This window comes from Manis pentadactyla, chromosome 8 (genome assembly GCF_030020395.1).
Source record: "Manis pentadactyla isolate mManPen7 chromosome 8, mManPen7.hap1, whole genome shotgun sequence".
NCBI lineage: Eukaryota > Metazoa > Chordata > Mammalia > Pholidota > Manidae > Manis > Manis pentadactyla.
Genome location: NC_080026.1, coordinates 21669093 through 21694670, shown reverse-complemented (window position 1 = coordinate 21694670; position 25578 = coordinate 21669093). Strand labels below are relative to the sequence as shown.

Here is a 25578-nt window from a genome sequence, read left to right as displayed (position 1 = left end):
GCTACTGTTTTAAAAAGTACATTCAAGGTGTGCTTTATTTTAAGCACAAGGTAAAAGGGACTATTTTTGGTATTATCATAGAACACTTTCTCTGCCAATAAGGAGTTTTATGGTCTGGAAATTGGTACAGAATATGAATGAGATCTCAATGTACATTTCGAGCTGATCTTTTTTTTTTTTTTCTCCTTTCAGGTGTCCTTGAGTGCGTGTAGCAGGGAGTGGAAAAGGAGGAAGAGGAAAGAAAATTGATTAGGAAAGGTGGGTATGAGCAACCTTGGAAGGGGAAATACAGAGCTTCTCTGGGCAAATGAGGCTGCTGAAAACATTGTCCCAATAGGGAGGTTTGGGACTGCAGAAGATGAGAGGTGACCCAAAGAACAGCCACAGGGCAGTTCAAGGGAAGATTCTGAATTTAAGTGGGAAACCCACTGTCCTGTCAAAATAGTGTTGTTTCTTGAAATACAAGATCTTAGGAAGGAGACTATAGGACAAGGCACCATTGCTCTAATATGGGATCCAGCTTTCAGTGAATTTACTGTATTGAAATCAACTTACACCTCTTGCAGATATTTATAGGTACTGGAGTGCAATAAGAGGGCACAGCCCTGAGGGCGGTGAGCTTCAGTGGGCTGCAGTGTCCATAACAATACGTGTCTGTATTCCCACCTCTTTTATTGAAGTTCAAGAATCTTGCCTATGTTTTTTCTCCTTTTAATGATGCTCTTCAGCCGTGGTCAGAGCAGAAAAAGCTAAATTTTGATGGGCTTGTGGTATTTTCATGAGATGACAAGATGATCTTTAGCTAGATTTATCTTCTGATTAGTATCCTCATTTCCTTTCCAAAGCCTTCATTCTTACCTGGACTGGTCTGTGGCATAAAGCCCATTGTTGGTTTCTTACAGCCCGACAGTAACATCTGTTCTTACACTGTTCTCGTAAAGGGATACTGTCTCTTCACTACAGCTGTGCTGTAATACTCTGCGGGAACACTAGGCCATGACACTTTGGTCCAAAGTGGATCTTTTCTGGGTGTTTCAAGACTACATTCAAGGCTCAGGCAGGGTCTTGGCAGGAGCCAGACTAGTGTCACCATGGAGAAATAATAAGGGGCTCTTTATAGAGTGGCATGGGCTACATTGAGAGAGACCAACAAGAGACGGTCCCAGGCTCCAGAGTTGGCAACAGAGAAGAGCCATTTCTGTCCTACAGGCCTGAAGGACAGGGGGAGAGAATGGCTGTCAGAGCCCAGGAAGGGGTGGCTGTGGAGTCAGCCGCCTGACAGGAGCTGAGGGATGTGATGACAGCCTGGCAGGGAGTGAGTCACTGGAATACCTCAGTCTCGCCCTCTTCTCACCCTCCATTCGGCCATCAGCGAAAACAAACCAGAAGCCTGTGGAAAAGGGAACTGTGGAGTGGTCTCTGTAGCCTGGCTTCCCGGGGCACAGAGCAGGTTGGAGAAGGGTGAGGGGTGAGTCTGGAGGGGCAAAAACTGAAAGCCCAGCAGGGTCCACTCCCACTGCACTCTACTAGCCTAGCTTGGGGAGACTGTGTGGTCACAGCAGTTTTAAAACCCAGCATGGTGTGTGTTGAACAAACGTGAAAGCACTGGGCCATCATCAGGCCAACCTTCAGTTGCTGCAGATAGAGCTCTCACAGTCTCCACAGTTAGCCTACAATCTAAATGAACAATCAGAATGGAAATGGAAATTCTGTTGGTAGCAAAGATAAAAAAGCTTTTCTAAAATTGTTTTTTTGACTTTATTTTTTAAAAATTTTATTGAAGTATAGTTGATGTCCAATATTATATTGGTTTCCAATGTTACAACATAGTGGTTGGACAATTATATATATTACTAGATGCTCACCATGATAAACTTAGGTACAATTTTAAGTTTTGTAAAAAAATGTCATTGGTAATGTCAGCCGTTGTGTGAGGCCTTTGGAGACTTTCAGCGTATCTCCAAATAAGGACTGGAACTTGCTGCGCCCAAGCCAGTGTGAAGTCAGGATGGACAGTCTTATGTCTCCAAACAAATGCCAGGCTTTTGTCACGGCAGAGACTAGTAACCCATGGGCCAGAGGGGACTCATAAAGATGTATGGCACAAGAAAGATTGGAACAGGGCCTTCAAAGAGGAGCAGGAAGTACAAGGTAAGGAACAGGAAGAGCACAGAGCTTGTGCTTTTTAAAGCACATCTTGTAAGGATTCCTGCATATTACTTATTAGTATGGACAGAAAGTATCGATTTATCAGGAAGCATATAAGTGAGAATGCTGTGCTGAGGCCTAACTTGTTCCTACATTTCTACAGTAGTTTTCCTAAAATTGGTCTTCACAGGAATTTTATATCCTTCTGTCATATATGCTCAGTTAATCATGGAATTTGAGAGCTGAATATATGTATATTAAATTTCACTCTTAAGTCCAGTTAGATAGTGCATGATCTTAATGATATTGGCCTGTGTCATACATCTTTACATTTAGCTTTCTAATTTATTTAATAATTAGACGAAAAAAAAAATGACAGTGGCTAGAGACTTACCATTCATTACCCTTTAATTCCTACACCAACTGTTTTCAAAATAGATATTTAATATCTCTGTTTTACTGATAGGGTAAATGGAGTCTCAGAGTGATGGAGGGATTGGCTCTACCTAGTAGATCTCATGAGTGGTAAGGTTAGAATTTGCAACCAGGCCTGGGTGCCTCCAAAGGTCATTATTCCCCCATTATACTAAGCAGTATTTACACTTGACTTGACCCTTGTGTGGAATTGTGAACCATTGCTTAAATGTAGTTTTCTTGTTGCAATTAAGACACTATTTAGTAGACATAATTTTTCAGTTTCCTCTGGGAATATGAAATTATGCATGTATATTTCTTTCTGTATGTACATTTCTTTCTGCTCCAAGTGGTAATAGTGACAATTTATAGAGCAAGTGACATGCTGTAACTTTGTTATATAAGCAGAGTGCCAAAATTTTTTATTAGGATTGCTTTTATAAGCTTGTCAGCTTCCAGAGAGTTCTTTGACTAATCTCTCCTGGATTTTGTGACTGTGCAAAAGTCAGCACAGTGCCCTTTTGCCATAGCATGCAGTTTATTGTTGGTTTTTAAACACTTTCTTCTTTCGGAATGATTTCCATGAGCATGTTCTTGAGATACGTATTTTTAGATACAGAATGAAGAATAAGGTGGGGCTGTGTAAACAATGGGCAGTGACATAAAACCCGAGGACAGAAGAAAGACAATAGGACAAATGCATAGTAACAATTTTGCATCTGAAAGCTCTCCCTATTGATGACCATGTGAGTGCTAGCCTCTTAGTAATACAGTATCTTAAAGAGAATTCTGGGGACATTTTTACAACCTGGCACATTGTTAACACTTGGAAATGCATTCAGCAAATACAGGTATGTATGTATATGCACATATACACACATATACATATACATAATGTGGGTACAGGTATACATACACACACACACATATCCAAATGAACCTATCACCTAAGTTTTCTGCTTTGGTACAGACCTTCTGTCATGTTAGAATAGAGAGAGAGAGATGCAAATGAGAACATATCTATCTGAACACTATTTTCATGATCATTTTTCTTTGTCAGCTAAAACTAAATGAAGTGAAAAGTCCTAACCATTCCCTATACACTGACTCCAAAAGCTAGATTTTTTTCAGTTGTGTTGTATATACTGTATATTAGAGAATGTATGCTTGGAATGAAACATTCCTCCGCTCAACAAATGTAGAATAATGGCGCCTTAGCCAGCTGTCAGACATTTCAGCCTAGATTTCTGTTATGAGAGCTTTGATTGGTTATTAAAAGAAATGAGTTCAGTCAAGCAAGCAAGGATATGGAATGTAAAACAGTGTCTTCTATGCCCGGCTGGCATTGCCACTCAGCTTCTGTCTGTGTAGTTCTGCCAGTAGAACGGCTCGCTGACACCACCAAACACCTGTGTGCCCGCAGCTCTCCTGCAGAACTCGTGACTGGTTATGTCTTTGTTTCACATACATAGACACCCTTCTCCCGTGCAAAAGAAAATAATATCTTTCCTTTGCCTACCTGACAACAGAAAATATCTCCGTGGGACTACCTTTAAATATTACGCCCTTGGCTTTTTAAAAAAAGAAAGTTCCTAATGAAGGATGCAGCTGGAGCTCTTTGAAGCAAATTTCAGGCATTATCCATATGCTGTTCGGTGCTTTCTGTGTGAAACACACAGCACCCATTAATTTGAGAATGAAGTTTCCAGAAGAGTTTCCTTTGATCAAATAACAAGAGTATGTGTTCTCTGGAGATGTCTCCCTGGGCTCCTGGGAAGTACAGAGTAGAGGGCACCACACGGCAGGGACCACCATTCCCGGAACGCAAGGCACTTTCCTCTCCTCTCTTTGATACACTTTTTACTCTGTATTTTGAGAGACTTAATTTCTAAGTGACTTGGGCAAGTGGCATAAAGATAGAACCTTTTGGCCTAAATCGGTCATAGAGGCAAACTGGGTAAAAATTATTCCACCTGTGTGAAGGATAATCTCAAATTTAATCAATTAACATTTTTATTAGGTTCCTACCATTTGTCCAAATAGTTCCATAAAACATGGCAAACCAATCTTGGTTCTTTTTAAAATGACTCCAGTATCCATTCCCTAAATGTCTAAGCTTTTTAATCTTGTTCATGTGGAGTTTGTACCATCTTCTTCCTCCAGTGTCATGAAAGCCTTCTAAACAAAGAGGTAAAGGGTTTGACAGAAATACAGCTGAAAAACTAGAACGCTGGAAGTGTTTCTTGGCTTTTTCTTAAATTTTGAATCACATGTTAGAAGATGTCTTTAAAATAGATTCGATGTTTTCTCCACCCAAATTACATACTTATTGGCCCTGTATTAATTTATGATTAGATTTAAGGTTGATTGGCATAATGAATATTTTAATATTAGTGCTGTTTTAGGCATCATCTTTTATCAGGTTGCATATAGTAGAAAAAAGTTCTATCTTTAGCACTGCAAATGTACAGTTTTATGCTTAGAAATGAGGTGCTTGTTTCTGTGATTTTTGATCCTATGCTTGATGAGATATTTTTAAAGTTTGTATTCTTCAAAACAGCACAGCAGGAATCTGAAATATGGACTAATGTATTATATTTATAACTTTTTATGGTATAACTGAAATTCTCCATGAATAGCCACCCATAAAAACCATAGAATATTAGAAGTGGAAGGAATCTTGGCAGTCTTTCATTCCAACTTTCCGCTTGGTTGCAGTAGAGATAATTCCGAATCCCCTGAAGATATTAGTGCATAGAACCCAACACTATTTACCAGATTGGCCCAGCTACTATATAGAATGGAGTCAAACAATTATACCCCTTACTTTGATCTCTGTTCTCCTGCTAATCATGTCTGAAGAAGCCCAGATGCAGAAAAGGGTAAAGAGAGCAGACACCTAACATTTCTTGAACAACATCTAAGTACAAAGTGTTTTGCTTATGTAATTGCACTCAATCCACACCACAACTTAGAAAATTTACCAACATGGCTCTAAGTCTGGTTTTTTTTTTTTTGTTGGCAAATGGGGAAAATATTTCTTAACTCTGCTCACCTGGTTTTTTTTCTAGGTCTTTTTTTTCTAGGTCTTTTTGAATCTAAAGCCCGTTGTTTTTCCTCCTCTCAAATATAATTGTAATTCATGGCAGTCACATCCACATTGACTTTTGGCTCCAATAATGTGAGCATAGGGACTGTATCTTAGGCACTATTGTTTACTAAGTGCTTAGTACGGTATCTGGTATGAACGCATGATTTATGGACACATGACTTTGAAGATTTGGGCAAACTGTAATGAGAGGTTGGACCATTATTCAGGTTTTCTCTACTGAATGCTGTTATCCAAGGTACCCCGTGGAGATTTTGTATTTTCAGACGAAGATGATAGAATGAGCATAAGGTAAAATTCTCTCTTGTATTTTGCTTTAGGCATATAGAATCCTAGATTAGGATTTAAATTTAGGGGGAAAAAGGAACTCTTATGTGCTAGAAATAGAGAACCTTTTGGAGAAGGTAGGCACTGAAGCCTTAGTTGCTGGGCTCTCGCTGCCTAGGCAAGGTTAGCAACTGAAATCCCATATTACCTGCAAGGAAGGGAACTAGAACAGAGTCTCTGCATAAATCCCACGGACACTTTTCTTGAATTTAACGGGAGCCAGAATATCTCCTTTGGCCGACCTGGCCTAATAGCCAGAAGCAGGTATCGCAAACACTTACTGTGGATGGTAAGATTTTTGGCAAATTTCTCCTTTTGAGAGGAGTACTTTCATCTAATCCATTCTTAGAGTGAAATTCCAGCACCCATTTTGAATTTCCACTTTACCATCTCTTCTTTTTACAAGGGAAGCCAGGCAGTTAAAGTTTATCATTAAAGTGTCTTTCTGTGGGATAAGTGGTGCTTGCAGGCAGGTGTGAATGTGAGTGTTGATAACATGTTGGAGTGAGTAGAGCTGCTACCCTTAAATTACTATTTCATTTGTTTTATGGGCAGTTGGAGTTGGCCTTGTACTTGCTGACTCATTTTTTGCAGTTGTGCAAGAAGTCCCGGTATCTACCACCTCAGTTTGGTCTCTTTTACAAAGCTCCTTTTGAGTCCGTCATTGCTTTGTCATCTTTGGACACCCTGCCAACTCCTAACTACCGACAATCTTTGTCTCACTTGCAACAAAAAGTGTTCCTTACAGATCAAGCTAGTGGTGTTGGTTCTATTCTATAAAGTATTAATGAGTATCTACCATGCACCGAGCTTAGGCCTAGGAAACATAAAAAGTAAGGTAGGTCATTTTCTTCCCTCAGAAGACTGCATGATGTCAAGGATGTGCTCCTTCTTGAAAACCCCATCAACTTTCCACATTTTCCATGGAAGCTTCCAATGCCACGTGTGGAATGAGATGATTGCTATGGCTCAGACTTGGGAAATAGGCATGCCTCTGGACCAAGTGCCACGTAGGCCCTTTACTCTGGGCGTAGGCTAAAGTCAAGTAGCTTTCCTAAACTTAGAAATCTGGCAACCTGCCATTCCCTGGAATGCATGAGAGTTGCCCACCCCTGTTGTTTCCCTACAAATTGCCTTACAGAAATCCCTCCCCTTTTTTGGCAAAGAATCACACTGCATTCTAGAGCAAGAATAAACATACTTTCCTAAGAGAGGACTCATAAAATAAATGCAAGACCAGCACTGTAGATAAGGGCTTTCTGACCAGACTTGCTCACTGGGAAAAATGGATGAAAGCAATGAGCACTGTCTGAGGAGGAATGCTTTGAGCTACCCTTGGATTTGAGGAGTGTGGATACCTAATGTATATATGGAAATTTTAGTGTCAGAATGTGAAAACAGCTAAGCTACAGGAAGCCAAATCATAATGGCTGTATTCTGAAACAGCACACAGCTGTTCTTAACCATTATGTGGGTCCTAGACTCCTTGAGATACTCAACTCAGGGGGGAGAATCTAATATAGACACAAAATTTTGCATATAACCTTAAGAAACTCACAGGTCACCCCTCGCCCATATGAAGAATGCTGCTTTATGCAATGGTCCTGGAGAAAGTATCAGAATGGTGTAATCTAGCTCATTTTAAAGATTTTTTTTCCTTCTGGAGTGAAATACAAGCTCTACTGTGACCTTTTCTGCAACAAAGACTGCAGTGGGAGCCTACTCAGCAAAGTCTCAGCAGATAATTTTTAGTTCAGAGTCTCTGAAATGATTCTAAATGTAAAACAACTTTCAGATACTGCAGCTAGTTGTTTGTTTCTTCTCATTATCCTAATGTCTTTGGGTTGTGAAAAATAAAAGTCATGTTAACACAAATCTATACACTGAAGAATAGGTGGAGATAGAGGTGCTGGGGGGGAAAAAGGAGTAAATGGTAATAGATCATATAGCGTGCTCTGAAAAATATGAGACATTTTCATTTAGTGCTTTCCTCATTTGGCAGGTAAAACCTTTGCAGTTCTGGAGAATTTTGATAGAATAAGGCTACACTCTGAGTTAAAAACGGAAATGAAAATACATCTAGTCTATATGGAAGAAGCAATATTCTTTTGATTGACTATTCACTAGCTTTCAAGTATAATAGACTAGAACAAGCTATATGGAAATGCCTTGAGGGAATACAGTGTTCCAGGCGGTGTGGTAGGATCTTCACTGCCTCTCAACTTCCCTTTCCTCAATTGTACAATTATAATGACCCCAGATTCCCTACAGTGCTCTTTGAAGACAAGAGAAACCAAAATATAAGTCTAGTCTTTAGGTTTGTTGTTCATTCAGTTGTTAAGCCATCTTATGTTTTCACCCAGAGAACCCTTTGTGGTGTATCTGAATTCTGCATCTCTCTGTATCCCCTATTATTTGTATTCCTTCATTCTGGAGCTAGAAATAAGGCTAGGAATTTGGGAGCAATAACTCTGATATAAAGTATTCTTCATCTTTTTCAAAATTAGGTAATCTAAGATCAAACAGTTTCTTGATTTTGTTAGTCCTGAAACCCTTGCCACATGCTGTAAGTGCCTGTGGGATCTGGTCCCAGCAACAGTCTGTCTGTTCCCTCTCTCTGGCGCTCTAGTCACACTGGCTGCTTTCTGAGCTGGCTCAACAAGGCATGCCGCTTCCCATCTGAGGATGGTGCCTTCCTGTTCCTTGATGCTTTGCTTGGACGGTTTCTTCTCATCTTATTCACCTGTTCAAATATCACCTCCTCAGAGAGACGCCCTCCATCCCTGTAGAGCAGCCCCTCCTGTTCACTCACATATCTCCTTATCTGTTTCCTTCATAGAATTTATGGCTATCAGAAATTCTGTTTTTTCTTTATTTATTGCCTGTCTTCTCCCTCTAAGATGCTAACTGCATGAGAACAAAGACCTCACTGGGGACCCTGTGAATAAAAAATGTCTTTTTACGCACTAGGAGTCAGTAATCGTACGTTGAATGAATGAATGGTCTTTTTTCTCACACTGAGATGACAGGAAAACCAGGGATTCTGACTTATGATTCCAAACTGCTTGGAGATATGTTCATAATAGTAAATGCTTACTTAGTAAGAGCAAAATGCCACACACATAGCTGATTAGATAGCTCAAGTACCTTATATATATTAACTGATTTAATTCCTATAACCCCCTGAGGGAGGTATTAGGAGTATTCCCATTATAAAGGCAAAAATTATAGTACAGAGAGGTACCACATGCAAAGTACTTGCATAAGCCTGCACAGGTAATAGGCTTGGAAGCAGGTATTTGAGCCAGTGCTCTTTGTTACTGATAGAAGGTGCCCATGTGCCCAGCACTTGGCTGAGTGCATCACAGCATGATGTCATTCAGTCCTGGCTTCTACACTGTGAAGCAGACACTGTTGTAATTGCTGTGCTCGGATGGGGAAAGTTTAGTGTAGTGTGTCTAAGGTCCCACATTTGCTTATTGATGGAAGAGGGGCCAGAGTGTAGACAACACAGCTCAGAAATCTATCATCTTAGGTGCTGCCTCAAATTACAAGGGTCCTTGCTATGGTTTGGAAAGAGGGATTAGTCTGCGCACTCAAAGGGTCTCGGCTGGTGTAAAGAAGGGGTATCCATGACTAGACTGCAGATTCATAATTAATGTGGAACACTCTAATGCAGAGAAATGCACTGGAGAAGGTCATATATGACCTTTATTAGGTTGAGGTAATTTCCTTCTACTCCTAGTTTGTTGGGGTTTTTCTCTAGAAAGGGTGTTGAATTTTGTTAATTGCTTTTTCTGCCTCTATTCAGACAATTATGTGATTTTTTTGTCCTTTATACAATTAATGTGGTATATATCATATTAATTGATTTTCAAATGTCCAACAGTCCTTACAACCAAGGGATAAATTCTACTTGTTCACAGTATATGATCTCTAAAGTTTTATGGGATTTGATTTGCCAGTATTTTGTTGAGGATTTTTGCATTCATACTCATCAGGGATATTGGCTTGTAGTGTTTTTTTTTCTTGTGGTTTATATGTCAGTAAGGAATAATATAGTTAGCTAAATATCCATTTCTTCAGAAAGAGTGTGAGAATAGGATTTAGAAAATTAATAACTGTGAAAGGTCAATTTTTGTTTCTAAAATGAACCAGAACAGAATTTTATATATATATATATATATTTATATTATTACTAGGTTTCATTTTATATTGAGCTAAAATGCAGTGTGTAACGTTTAACACAATTGTTTTTTGTTTTTTCTTTTTGAAACTTATTGTTTTTTTTTACACTGAGTGCTTCCTTAGGAACTCAGTTCTATCAGTGGCAAAGGCCATCTGTAGGGAAGATATGCTGTGGTTGCATGTGATCTAATTAATATCAGTTCCATCTCCATAGGTAAGTGTTATTAGCCACACATGCAAAACTAATATGCTTACAAAAGAGGGAAGTAAATCCCTAGATGCCATGCATTGTTACCCTGCCTTCAACAAAATATCCATGTGAAGGATTATGCTTGTATATGCAGAAATTCATCCTTTTTCGTTTGAAAAAACTCCCCAAGCCCACTGGGACCAGTTGATTCAGCAAGAAGCAAATGAGTCTGCCAATGTTCTTGAACTCTACGACCCCCACCGTTTTCACAGAACTTGTATTACAAGTGCCCTTACATACACAATCCTTGTGATTCTCCCCAAGCCTGTGTTTGATGCTCACAATTATCCAAATGTGTGGGCAAGGGGGTGTTATTAAATCACTTTATGAATGAGGAAATTGAGGTTGATAGGGCTGAAAGAGCTTGCCCAAGGTCTTGCAAATAGAGCCAGCATCTGAACCAAAGCCTCTGGACTCCAAGTTACGTACTTTTCTGCTGTCCACATCACCCCCTGGTCAAAGGGTGTCAGTGGTGACACAATAGCTTCTTAGCATCTCTGCTGAAGATTTTCTTACTATCAGGTCTGCTTCTACAGAGTAGAACCCATGGGGCTTAAAATGTAGTATCTTTTACTCACTGCTATGTGTATGTTGTTGTTTCATTGGGTTTCAGCCCTACCTACTTTAAGTCTTTGAAAACAGTAGTATTTGTGGGCCAGGACTAACATTATATGGTTTTCAGCTTTTTCAAACCTTATTTCCTCTCGAACCTTCTGGCAGCTTCTCCCTGCACCCAGTGTGAAAGAAATAGGTGAGGATAGCATTTCATAGTGACTCTTACTTCTCTTCTTAGTGTCTGTGTGCTCTGGGATCCAGCAGAGACTTTTTCTCAAAGTCATTGTCCTTTTACACTTGGGCTTTCCCACTGCTCCGTCTCTTACTGTTTCTTCCAGATTTTGAAAGAGTTGCAAAATTTATTAATCAAGGGAATGGAATTGACAGAGAGTTGCTGAATTGGTTCAGTAACTTGAGCAGATCCTGCCTCTGAGCTCACTAGTTAAGAGATCAAGTGATTCAGCACAAAGTCAGCCAGCAAGCGCAGGCAGTGATGGAATGGTGTGCAGAGCTGGGTCAGTACTGGGCTGCCTGTTCTTCTGGAACCTGAAAGGCCTCTGGATGTCCTGCTGACTCTGTGACAAGTGCAGAGGCCTGACCAGCAGAAGGCAGTAATTGCTTAACTTTCACCTGATTGGAAAGAATGAAGTTTACTCACAGGTACTGGCTCTACAGAACAAGTAGATGACTGGATATATATTTGAATAATCAAGCTGTCCAAACAGAAGTAAAACATATTCCTATTGATGTGTGAAACTCAAATAAACTCAACCAGCCTCTCTTCTCATCATAGGTATATGAGTTGTGGACTTTCCCATACCCGAGGTCAGAATGCTGCCCCTCTGCCACGCTCTAGCTGTAGCTGTCATCCAGATCTTTATCTTCTCAGAAAATTGGGCGTTTGCCAAGAACATCAACTTCTATAATGTGAGGCCTCCTCTCGACCGTAAGTAGTAGTTGCCATCAAAGTCCATGACTGTGGGCTCAAAGTGATCCCTTCAAGTCCATCTTCCCACCTATGGCTTTTCTGGAACATTTAGTCTTCACTACTTGCATAAATAAGGGTAATTCATGGTGATGGAAGTTTTCTCCATTTCTTTAAAATGGTTTGGCTTCCTGCTGAAGTCTCAAAAGGGTTTTTGTTTCAAGGAATCTTTTGAACACCGTCCTGAAGAATGGCTTAGCAGAGGAAATTCAGTGTTCTTTGTTGATCTCTTCATTGGTAAAGTATACTGGCTATAGGAAGTTTCTGCATAAATGATATATTCTTTCCAATGGCCATTAACAATTTTGAAAACAGATTAGCATGTTTGAAATTTGGAGGAAAATACTCCTTGATTTTCCTTTATATTATGCACAGATACTATTAGGAAAAGACTGTATAAAACTCAACTTTCCCACTAATAATTTTTAAATAAGCAAATATCTGTGTATATTACCTATAGGATAATATGTATGAATATGTTGAATACATATTTTTGTGTAAAATGTGATTGTATATATATATCATCTCCCTCCTTCTCTCTCTCCAGATAAGTAAAACTTTCCTGATACACTTAATTAGAAAGAAATTGTTATATATAAAAATTGTGTAGTATAAATGTGATGGCCTGTGATTCCTACACCTGAAGAGTACTAGAAACATGATAAGAGCTTTTATTTAAAACTATACATTCCCAGATCCCTTTTTCAGAGATTCAGTAGTCAGGAAAGGGGGGATGGAAAATATTTTTCTTTTCTTTGTCCCCACCCCACCCTCTTCTTTTAAAAAAGCTCTTCTGAGACTATGGATGCACAGCCAGGTTTGAGAACCATTGTCTTTTACTACTCCTTAATGAGGTCTGTATTGTTATTGCTCTTTCCTTTGTGATTTCTTTATTATTTAGGACTTTCAGTGATCTGTGTATGTACATATATATACTACACACCCATATACACATGTATACCCCCCCACACCCTTTGAACTATCATTTATTTATACATTTCTAAATTGGTAGTGATTATATACTGATAGCCTAATGTATGGTATATAGTTTTATAAAGCCTAAGTTATCAGCAAAGTTAAAAAATTTTAAACTTGATACATTTTTGAGAGGGAAAAAAAAGTAATATTTGATCAAGTTACTGGGGTGGTTTGGGGTTAACCTTGACTTTTGTCTATTTCATTCTCCCAAAAGGGGAGAATTAAAAGTTTTATGTAGGGCTTTATACCTTGGTCTATAAAGAAATGTCAACTTTATTATTCTTTTGACTACGTGCCCATTAAAATAACAAGACACAAGGTAGGGGGATAAAAAAGCATAAAGACAAAAAGAACATCTCTCAATCCAGACTTCCAGCAGCTCATAATTCTTCTTCACCATTCTGACTTGAGCAGAAGGGTCTGAAAATTACTATCATCCTTATTTTAAGTGTTACATTCCTGGCTGAGGTTTAATGTTGTGATAATTGACATCTATCAAATGAGATTATTTGACTGAGGTTAAATGTAACCATAATGGAAGTGCACGTGGATGGCAACCAGCATGATCTGATGTGCCAGGAACTCTACTAGATATTTTTATTGCAACCTCCTGTTTCACCCTAACTATACCTCTTCAAGTCATGGGGATCTTCATTGTCACTATTATTGTAAAAATTATTATTTCTTATCAGGTAAAAAATCACACAACTAATTCAAGCCCAGGTTAATCTGACTCCAGTTTTTTGCAGGGATGATGCTCTATCCACATGTTGGTTCCAGTACTGGCACCACCCTTGCCCATCGCCTTGATCTCCAAGTTATAAATTATAATAGAACAATACTGTGGCTCTTTCAAAATGGCTTGTGGAATCACTTCCATGACTCTGTGGTAGATAATCATAGGTGAGATGTTTTTTAAAAGGGAGTAAAGAAAATGTCCCCAAGTCTGGCAGCTAAGTCCGGCTCCCTGGAAACAGAAACTCTTAAGGATGACGGTGTATACATTTTGTTTGAGCTGATAAAAGTTGCTAGTTTTCTGCTATATTTGATGTTTAAAACTTTTAATCTTTTTTAACCTTTCTGTTTCACTGTGCATTTTTCTCTAAAGCTACGCCATTTCCAAACAGCTTCAAGTGTTTTACCTGTGAAAATGCAGGGGATAATTATAACTGCAATCGATGGGCAGAGGACAAATGGTGTCCACAAAGTAAGTGTGCTGAGTTTGGAAGGTACTTTTTTGTTCAAACCTCATTTAGATCTCTCTTGACTGGCCATGAGCAGAGGTATCTTATGTAATGGCTGACGATGTTCTTTGGAAACGAGAGATTTCTTTGAAGGGAATATTCAGACCTCAGACAACTGCTTGGAGTAGAAGTCATAGCTTCGAAACTGAAGGTATAGCTTCAATTTGTAGCTGTGTGTGCCTAGAGGACGAATTTCTCAAATAGCATTTACTAGGCAGAACAAATAGACCACAATGTTGACTGTGGCATTCTAAGAATCTCAGAAATGCCTGATGATACTTCTAGAAAATTCATACTGACTAAAGCAAAAAAAAAAAGGTTTCTGTACTCATGAGATACATCGCTGCTCATTAATTCACTGGACAAATATTTGAGGATCTTTTTAGTTTGTTTAGTTGACTGATACCTAGTACCCAATCCAGTGCCTGGCCCATATTAGGCACTCAGTAAATATTTGTTGACAGAATGAATGGATACCTTTGATTAACCGGTCAGGGAAATCTTCTCTGAGGAACATACATTTGATCTAAGACCTGAATTACCAAAACAAGCCAGCTATTTGGAGATCGGTAGGAAGAGAATGCCAAGAGGAGGGAACAGTGAATGCAAAGGCTGCAAGAGGCAAGATGTGGCCTCTTCAGCAAATGGGAAGAAGGCTGGTGGGGGAGGATAAGTGGGAGATAGAGAAAGGATCTGCTGGGCATCAGGACCAGGACATGCAGAGTCTTCTGTTTCTGATAGTTTGGATTTCATTACAAATGTATTGGAAGGCAGTAGGAGGTTTTAAGCTAGGGGAGTGCAAGATGTGTTCTAAAATATTGCTCTGGCTGCTGTGTAGAGAATGGATGGCTGGGGGTAAGAGTGGAAGGGGACACCAAGTAGGGTCTTTCTTTGTCTTCAGGCAGGAGAAGATGGTGTCTTGGATTTGGGAGGTGGGAATAGGGGGATGAGAGGTTGAATTTACTGTATATAGACTTGGAGGCAAAGCAGACAGCTTGTGCTGACAGATGACTTGAAACTGAAAAACCTCTACTTAGAACTATAAGGAGGTCAGACAATTCAGATTTTAGGATGCACTGTTTTTTAATGTTTTCCAATGTAAAGGCCAAACAAAGTCTTCCAGAGTTAGAGATTACCCATTTGGGTCTAGTATTACCTTGAATCTTTTGGAAATTTCCATATCACGTTATGTATAGCAGTGAAATAGTCTTAATCCTTCCAGTTAAAGCCAGTGTGTAGACTGATAAGCAGTACACATGGGAGATCTCTACTGGGCCTGAGAATCTTGTGTCATTAATTAGCACAAATGGTTGTGACATCATTTTGGACAGTATTTTATTTCTTTTCAAGAAAATTAGCTATCAAAATACTTTTTCTTGAGGTTCTTTTACATTTCAGTGGAGCGATCAACCTTAAATTGTGTGCGAGCTTGTGAGTACAAGTGCATGCCGGAGTATATACATTTGGGGATTTGTTTCTACATTAAGATAAGGAGCTTATCTTAGTTATTTCAAAGTTTTTGAGGTTGACTGATGCTTCCCTTTACTAACTTATTTCAGAGGGTGGTTGTATTCACAACTATTTGCTTAAAATTCCCCCTGAAAACCGGGTGGTAAGGGTTAGAATGGTGGTAGATCATGGCATTGATGTCCAATTTCTTGTGCCTCATCTTCATTCTTTTGAATTGTACCAAAACACCATTCCTACTATGTCCAAGCATAATGCTCCAATTTGTCATTCATTAATCAAAATCATTTTTTAATGGGAACAAGCATGGATAACTTCTGGGTTTTAGAATTTCACCTCTGTTGAAACACTAACCAAAAGAGGGACGCTGCACCTTCCCAGCACCAAGAAAATACCAGGGGTGGGAAGGGTGAAGAAGGGCCGCTCTTCCACATTCGCTCTGAAAAACTTGACCCTTAGAGAGATCGACAGGGAATGACCTGACGTTCTTACCCGTGCACCAGTCAGGCCCCAGAGATGCTAACCATCTGGAAGGCTCACTGAGGGTAAATTTCTAAGTTCTTGTCTGTCATTACTTAGGGGAGTGACTGTGGACCATTTCTCGGGGTAAACAGGCCTGCAGTTATGGTTGTCTTGCTATCTCGGGTTTCCTTCCACCTTCTACAGCTTTACTTCTGTGGTCTGTGGGTGTGGTTAAAAGAGGCTTTCTGTGCAACAGGATATGACAAGAATGATATTTCTTATTTTCTTTGCCCTGGCTTTTATTCAGACTTTCTGGGACTGCTTTAGCATGTGTGATATTTTATGTGAACACACACAGCTACCAAATTTTCCGTTCTCCTTTGCTTGGAATATAAATTGAAATGCCTTCCTGAACACTTAGTGGTTCCCCTTCTTTCTGATTCCAGAGGTCTGCTGCTCTTAGAGAGCAAGGCACAGCACCAGCTGGATTAATACTAAGTATACAGAAAGGCAGAATAGTGTTCTGGTGAAGAGCACAGATCTTAGAATACTACCTAGATGAGAATCCTACCTTCCATCCCTTTCTACCCATGTGAACTGTGCCTTGATTTCTTTATCTATGAAATGAGAATATTAATATAACTCAAGGCTTATTGTAAGGATTGAATGAGTGAATTCATATTGCAGAGGGCCTGGCTGGCTGATGGTACCCACTCCATATGTGTTTGCTGCTGTTAATATTATTTGAAGCTACAACAACCCTTTCAAAATCCCAGAGCACTTACTGTCATTGTTTTACTAAAAAGAAAATGAACCTTAAGGCCCTGACATGGCTTGGTCACTTGTGATGGAGGCTGTTCCATTAGCCCAGTGTTCTCAACTTTAGTTTTCCCATTCTCTGACATGGCTGCTGTAGTCACTACTCAATAAACTAAGAAGCATTTTGTTGGCCTAAAATAACTGTAGCAGAGACACAAAACTTAAGTGAAATGTCCTACAATATGGAATGAAACCACTTCCTTGAAAGAACCTAACAGCAAGGTTAGATACAACAGCAAGGATAATGCTGTGTGGAAATAAGCTAGCTCTGCAGGAGGAGGAGAAAAGTGGAAATACTTTAGGGAAAAGTCAAAGCTGTTGGGAGGATGAGAGCATGCCTAAGCCCTAAACGAGAAAGGAAGGTGGTCTGGATGCACTTCCAAGCACCTGCTTGTCACCCCAGCTCCCCACGTGGCATAGCAGTATCTAAGAAACACAGGTTAAATAATTCAACAGGAAGTGTTCTGGCCAATGCATTTTACATGTACACTTCTCATTTTGTTGTAGAGTTGTAGAACATGTGCTTCCGAGGGAGAGAGCCACACACACAGGGACATACTGGCGCTTTGATAGGATATGAGCAGACCTGTGGGTTTGACAGAAAGGTTGTCCAGCTTTTCTCAGCTTGAGTGGCGGTAAAGGGTAGGTGCCCGTTTAAGCTGATGCCTTTCCAAAATGCCACCTGAGACTCTGGAGTTCACTGCCCTTCCATTTCTTGCCTAGAAACCAAAGGATCATCCTGAATTGCAGTCATTTCTGAAGTGATTGCTGAGTTTCTCTTTTGCCATGTAAAAAATGAAGTCTTTTTTTTTTTTCCTGCCTAGACACACAGTACTGTTTGACAGTTCATCACTTTACCAGTCATGGAAGAAGTACATCAATCACCAAAAAGTGTGCCTCCAGAAGTGAATGTCATTTTGTTGGCTGCCACCGCAGCCGTGATTCGGAATATACAGTAAGGCGTGTGTGTGTGTGTGTCTGTGAAGTTCCTGCCCTAAGGTTCCTTGCTAGTGACGGTTAGTTATACATCATGGGGTGGCAGAAAGCATAAGTAACATGTCAAACACGTTTATAATTTGATGGAAGACTCCCTTACAATGATGCAATGACGGCCAAAGGGAAGGTGAAGGTTTTTTGTCTTTCCACAAAAAATAATGTTACTAAAAGCCAGTGATAATTCCCAGACTCCAGAGTTACAGTCTAGACCTTGGACTTTGGATGGATCGTCTGGAGTGAGCACTGGAAGCCTGAGAGCAAACCGTCCACGAGAGGAGGACAGACACTGCAGAGCCCAGCTCACGTGTCTGCGCATGGCCAGAAATCACCAGGAGCACCACACAGGGAGGCTGGGGGGTGGGGGTGCAATGGGAAAACGGGGACACCTTTCACTGAGGAAGCCTTGGCTCGCCCACTACCTCTGCTTAGATGAGGAAGTGAGAGTCTGAAAGAATTAACCTCAGTTTAATATGATGAACTACAGATACATTTTATATCAATGGCACTCTTTAATGTTCTGTCTATCATTCTAAATGAGCATTTTAATCTTTTATGCCCCTGCGATTCTGAAATGTTCCCGACAAAAGTACTTGAAAATGTTAATTTCACGAGATTTAAAAAATTTGCTTTAGCTTATGTGTACAGAAAATGGTTCTGGTGCTAGTGGCTTTTAGCTCTGGCTACACAGGAGAAGCACCCGGGGAGCTTTTATGAGCTACGGGGGCGGTGTGCTGGCGGTGGTAGGGGCAGGGGGCATCCCAGACCAACTGAAACAGAACCTCAGGGTGGGTCCTGGGCATCAGGATCTCATTTTTTCTAAAGGTCCCCAAGGAGATTCTGCTGTGCACCTCGGTTGCAGACACTGATAACGCTATTTAAGGCTGGCTGCCGTTATCTTCCCTGGCCATCTGGGAGGCCTCTGAATGGATCCGTTGGTCGGGTTGAGGTATTGGGCCCATTATGACAGCAGATTGCTTGCCCTGAAATTTTGTGCTGTTGGGGAGCAAGCCTTTTTTTTTTCTTTTTACCCCTGAGCAGCCCTAATTAGCAAGCCATTGCTGCTGTAGTGATAGGAATCAGGTGTTAGTGCAGACAAGACAATCGAGGGTCATTATTATCCCTTAACAAGTAGGACCGAGAAAGAAAATCAATGCTGTCCAAAAGGTTCCTAGCTTTCACTTTTGGTTCAGTTTTTTTCCTTACAAACCTTCAGAAGATTTGTTGACTCAATCAAGCAGCCTTATTCGGTTTTCCCCATTCTCTTTCCCCTGCTTATGCTTTGGGTTGATGCAGATAAATCACAGTTAAAATAAAAGGACTCAAGATAGTCCTTATGCGTCTGTGAGAGGAAAGGTCCCCGGGGGCTGGTGGCCCAGAGGCTTCGGCACAACCAACTCTAATTCTGCCCTACGACTGAGCTGAACAGGCCTTCCTTCTGTATGTCTTTGCTTCACCCTTACGCCGTCTTCCTAGTACTCACCTCCTCTCCCTTCTCTCTCCCCTCCCCTCTCCCTTTGGCGTAGGAGTGCAGGTCTTGCTGTGAAGGGATGATCTGCAACGTAGAATTACCCACCAACCACACGAACGCGGTCTTTGCTGTCGTGCACGCCCAGAGGACGTCGGGCAGCGGCGCCCCCACGCTTGGCCTGCCCGTGCTCGCCTGCGTCATCGTGCTTCCCTTGATCTGACGCCACCTTTCCTGGAAGGCGCAGGGATCAGGCCGCTGATGCACAAGCTAAAAACTGAACAGTGACCATTTGTGTGAAGACTGGTCGTGCACTTGGAGAGTGCACACTGGACCGCAAAGCAGAAGCGGGTTGTTGACTTAGTGAAAATGCTCCTGCATGAGGCCTCAGGACCGAGGAAGGGGGTTGTGCAGGGGCTGGCTTCCAGGGCGGGCTCCAGGAGAAAGCGGCTGTATCTTGTCCTTCTGCAGGGCGGATCCTGCCCAGCCTGTGTTGTCCCCGCCTAGTCAGGCTGTGAGCTGAAAGGACTCCTTGAGCTCACTGACTCTTTTGGAGGCTGCTGGGTGAGACTCTGTTCTCTCTGTGATTAGCTCAGAGCATCTCGGAAATCTAGCCCTTCCCCGTGAGAAAGCAATTTCCCCACTGGTGGCACAGTCCATGAGAAAGGTAACTATGGGAAGAAAGCTTCAGTTGAACTAATACGAAACCTCTTTGCTAATTGTTGGGGGAAATAAAGCCTTTAAATTATACCATGTAGACTGCATGCTTGTTTGTCGCTTGACTGACCTGGAGACCTCAGATGAAACACATTAACTGGTGTCATAAAGGAGGTCACTGAAGTTATGTTTCCGTAGGAGATATACTCTTGCTTAAATTATAAAATTCTATGCCAAAGTGACTTCGTTTTTTCTTTCTTGGGGGAAGGATACTGTTTAAGATGCTAAATGCCAAAATTATTGAATTGAGGAAGTCAGGAAACCTGCCTGATCAAGAAGGGTGACCCCTGGTCACATAAGGCACCCTCGGCAGTAGCGGCTTAAAGTCCAAAACTGGCAAGAGGGTCCTTTGCTCGCATACAGTCAACTTCTCTCTGAACATCAGGGCCACCAAGAGAAACTTTTAAAACGTGTTTGGTTCTCTTCTCTTTCCCTTTTATTCCAAATGAGCAACTCCTTTCATTGCCTGAATCCCAATTTCCTGCCTTTACACTTGAATGACCTTGAAGCACCCTGCCCTTGTATATATGGTAATGAGTTCAGGGCATAGTTGGCTTTTTAAATTGCACTTCCCCCATTAGAGCACTGAGGGTGCCAGAGAATGCATGAATGATGCTATCCTTGCCACGTGGGCTCGCCTACAATGGCATTGGCAAAATGTAGCCCATGGGGCAAGTATGTCCCACCACTCTTAGTCTGCTACGCTGCTGTAACAAATATACTATTGATTGGGTGGCTGAACTAAAAACATTTAACCCTCACAGTTCTGGGGCTGGGAAGTCCAAGATCAAGGTGCTAGTAGATGTTGTGAGCATCCTCTTCCTCGTTTGCACACCATATCTACTTGTGTCCTCATAGGGCAGAGAGCAGAGCTACACATTTTCTGCGGCTGCTTTCATGCTATGACAGCAAGAATGAGTAGATGCAGCACAGTGCATGGCCTACGAAGTCTAAAAGATTTACTGTCTTGCCTTTTACCATAAAAGTTGGCTAGCCCCTGACCTTATGAAATGGTAAAACTGCATCGGGAGAAAGCTGTTAGCATTGCAGGGACTGTGCTACTAATGGTTGTTACTCGGCCTGTGCACTGGTTTCCCAGAGCACTTCCCTTATTTTCTTTGTCTTCTGCATCCATGAACTTTTCTTCCGCTTTGCTTGATCTACTCATTTGGTTCAATCTCTCAGTAGTTATGTGCTGATGTCAGGTGCTGGACTGTATGTTTGTTTCTACAGGTCCTTGACACACTGGGAGCATCTCATCTCCAAGCTCTTCAGCTTCCAGTGAAGCAGAGGAGGGAGACATCATTCTCTCCCTGTCTCTGGCCCAAGCTGAGGCTCACCGGGAAGCATCAGTTTGGAAGCCTGATTGAGATTTATCCCTCCTTTCACTCAGCACCTTGAATTATTTGAGTTTTCATAGCTTACACTTGTTCAAAATTAATTATATATGGCTTCACTTGGAACATTTTAATAGCATCTTTGGTGTCTTTTCATTCCCCAGGGTTTCTTTTGACTGTATAATTGACAAACTGTCTGGTAAAAAACCATTAGCAGATAGTTTTATTTTCTGACCTTGTTTCTGCTGTCTAAATGAATGAATGTTTCTGTGTGTGTGTGTGTGTGTGTGTCTTTCCTGAGGAAACATCTTACTTTTCTCCACCCTGTACATCATGTTTGTGTGGCTTTCACTTGTAAGCCCCACTCCCTCAAGCATTTAAGGTAGGGCTATGTTGAACAAGAGAGGGAATGCCCAGAGGAAGCAGGCTGGCAAAGACAGCCGAATGAGGAGAAGTGTCCAGTTCACAAGTAAAGATTGGGAATTTCAGATAAACAACAGAACTCTTTTCAGTGTAAGTTATTCATGAGTTCCCAAGTCAGGCTCATCTAAGGTGATGTTTTCAAATGCTTGTAATAAATCAGAATCAACTGGGTAGCTTCAAAGCAATTCAACTTCCCAGAGCATCCTGAAGGTGGTAACCCAGTAGATCTGGGATGAAACACATGCCCAATTCCAATAATTGAAGGTTAAGCTTTTTTTGAAATGCCTCTGTGATCATGATGCCAGGTGTGTTACCTTGACCTGAGAGGATTATTCTTTCCTCTGAAGCCCAGTACCTGGTCACATAATAGAAAAGCTAATGAATAATGAACATGTACACTAGTAATCTGGGTTAGAGCTGTACAGGGTTCTCAAAGTGTGGTCCCCAGACCAGCAGCATCACATCACCTGGAAACCCAGACCTCTTGAATCAGAAATTCTCAGGGTTCAGTCTGTATTTTATTACGGCCTCTGGATGCTTCTGAAGCACACACAAGTTCAAGAACCACTGGACCAGAGAAGTGCTTCCCAAATGTCTTTAGTAAATGGATCTTTGGTGGTGCATGAGAATCACTCTGGGAACCTGTGGAAAAGAAAGAAAAAGGAAAATCAGATTCCTGGGCCCCAACTCTAGAAACTGGTTCTTCATGTCAGAACTGAGTCAGAAAATCTGTATTTTTAACAATCTCCTTGATTCTGATCTACAGCCACTTTGGGAGCCACTACACTAAGGAATAAGAGATGGGGGTGGTGTTGGGGACCAGAAGGCCCAGATTCTAACACCTGTACTTTTTGTTTTAACAAGAAAACCCTATGCATTGTACATGGACTCTGTGGCATTCTCCAATGTAACTTAGAAACTAGAATCCAAAAAATAAATCCAATCATTGAGAGTCCATTACGTGGACTTTTTTTAGCCCACTGCATATGGACCTGGAAATGGCCAAGTGTCCTAGACCTCAGGCTAATTTAATTTACCCTGAACAAGAAAATGAAAAGCACTTTGGTGTCAAAATGTCTAAGGAGAATTGGAGTAATAGGGGCAGGAAAGGAGAAAGAGACATACATTTGTTGTTAAGAAAGAGACAAGGAAATAGCTAAGAATATGAGAGGGTCTGAAGGGATGGCCTGTCAAAGGTCTATTTTGAATAGATTCTAGAATTAATTTTGAATTCCCTTCCATCAATCATTTTCTGAAAAAAAAAATACTGTACACTTTGAGCTATGTCTACACTCTCCCTCAATCCAATTCTGGGGGAAGTTAGCATTCAGAAGTTACAGGCATTTTTTTCCATAAATCTGCATGTTGTGTCAGCTACCGTATAAAATATATTTCATAAGGGAGACGGGTGGGTCATTTTCTCTTTTTCACTGGGAAAGAACTTAAAATCCATGCAAAGCATGAAATGAGCAATATAAACCAGCATGAACTTGGGAAGTGAGGCATGGTATGCAATCGGGAAAATATATTTCACATTTGTGAAATGACTATTTTGCAAAATTTTTGTGACATGTAGGTTGCCATCTTACTGAGATTTGCCCTGACCTTGGCTCTCGGGCATTCTATATTTCACCTAGTTCTTTGTCATTAACTCTGATTTGTGGAGGGTTTTATCATGATGCTGGATATGTCTGGGTGCAAATCATGCCAGAAGATTTGCATAAAGGTGAAATGCATGAAGTAGTGGTTACACAAAGGTGAAAACTGCCAAAGCTGGAACACAAATGGCCGTGGTGATTTTAGTCTGTCTTCAGGCATAGTTCCCTCAGTGTGCATCTGGAACAGTCCAGCATCTTTCCATCACGCTGTCCTCTTATCCTCACCCTCCTAATCTGTCTCCTTCCTAGCCCCCCTCCCTCCTCACCTTGACCTCTCTTTCATCAGATGCTGAGGCTGGAAGCTGAGCTGACTGGGGGTACTCTAGAATGTGAGATAACTATGATTTAGGATGTGAAAAATAGAGCTTTTACAGTTTGGACCTAGGAATACTGTTGAGCAAGTTTGGGAATCTGCTTTTTTAACAAGCATCTGATGGTGATACTGGTGATTCTGATGTGGGTGGTCTAGGGCCCCATTTTAGAAACAATGCAGGGCCTCAGCATAAAGGCTGAGAGCATCACACCGCTCCTCAACCTCCCTGTGTGCACTTTTTGGTCTGTGAAAACTGGTCCCAGCTAAAGGGTTGGGAGCACCTGGGGCACGCTGTGGTTTGGCAGAGCCACAATGTTGGGACTGGTCCTGTGAGACCTGGGACAAGCAGGAACGCTGGGAAACCTGGGGCTAGTTCCAGGCAAGCAGGATGTCATGGCTGAGTGAGGCAGTAAGCAGCAAAGGGCAAGGTGAGCCCGTGTACAGGGGCTGAGCAGGGGTGGAAGGTCACTCCAGTGCATATGTTCTTCAGAGGAGGGCAGGCTACAGCAGGCAAGCTGGTCCTAGAGCTAGATTCTCATAAGGTTGTTGAGGGTCCCCAAGGAGGGTACATTTACAGAATGATGTACCTATCAGAATGGCATGAACCACAGATGACAGCCCCAATAAAATTGCTGTAAATTCATTGGCTCATACAACTGAAGTCCAGAAGGAAAGTGGGTTTCAGGTTAGACTTGATCCTGTCGTTCCAACTCCATTCTCTGCTGTTCTTTTGGCTCTTGCCATCCCCATGTTCTGTGGTAAGGAGATGGCCACTGCTTCCATACTGCCCCCCCAGTATCTGGGGGGATAGATGGAGGGAACTACCAGACACTCACCAAGAAGAGAAGAAGGTCTTCACCCAGGCTCCCAGCAAATCACAAGCAAGATGTGGTCACCCTTGGCTCAGAACAGCCGGAGGGAACTCAGTGTCCTCTGAGGCATGTGTGGTGGATGGCAGAGAGTACATATCGGGATAAAATAGGAATTAAAAAAGAGGAAGGAAGAAATGGATCTGGATGGGCAGCCAGAAATATCTGCTGCATATTCATTCCCACAGTGTGACTCTGTTGGGAGACAGTCGTTCAGTGGCTGAGAAAATGCTGTCATGTCAGGGATAAGACAGCCAAGCCGTCCAGACCTGCCCTAAGCACACAGCTAGCTTCCCTGTCTGCTGCAATTCCCACCACATTCTCTTTGGATTAAGATACACTGTAAGTCCGGAAGGAGTGGAGAGAGTATGCAGCACTCTGCGAACTATCCCGTGAAAGAACCTTTTCTTCTATGAGCATCTAGGACACTTTGTTTAACCAACACCACTTTGCAAATGTAGAGAAATAAATCGAGGAAAAGCTGCAGAACGCGGGGGTGGATAAGACAAAGCTTCTTAAAATAGGTGGCATATCCTACGTACTTAATGAATGAGTGCCGAGTGCAAGAGTCTTGAACCCTTCAGAAACCTTTACTTCTCCAAGATCTTGTGCTCTGTCCTGTACAGACCTGTTTCCATTATCTTCAGGTGAGCAGAGAAAAAGCACCTTAAAAAGGGCACAGCTTCAAATACTGTTTCTTTGGTTTTGTTGTGATGTTTGGTGACCTATTCTTGTGTCCCATACAGATTTGACTTCCACTCATGGCATTTTCCTCTGGGTCTGAAGGACTCATAGCTCCTTTAGTGCTCAACTGTCAACCAATCAAGAAGGCAAGGTTGAGGATTTTGTTGTCT

At 41.5% G+C, this 25578-nt stretch overlaps 1 protein-coding gene across 5 annotated transcripts in view; it reads left to right on the top strand.

Annotated features, from left to right (window-relative positions):
* The window catches only part of LYPD6B (LY6/PLAUR domain containing 6B), a 181705-nt gene extending 161548 nt beyond the window's left edge, over window positions 1-20157 (top strand). For all 5 annotated transcript variants that reach the window (XM_036928315.2, XM_036928316.2, XM_036928317.2 and 2 more), the window contains 5 exons: window positions 193-258; window positions 11785-11937; window positions 14063-14161; window positions 17771-17901; window positions 19466-20157. In XM_036928315.2, the coding sequence (XP_036784210.2) occupies window positions 11823-11937; window positions 14063-14161; window positions 17771-17901; window positions 19466-19630 (510 nt within the window). In that variant the 5' untranslated portion in view covers window positions 193-258; window positions 11785-11822 and the 3' untranslated portion in view covers window positions 19631-20157. The remainder of the gene's footprint in view (window positions 1-192; window positions 259-11784; window positions 11938-14062; window positions 14162-17770; window positions 17902-19465) is intronic.
* The last annotated feature ends 5421 nt before the right edge of the window (window positions 20158-25578 follow it).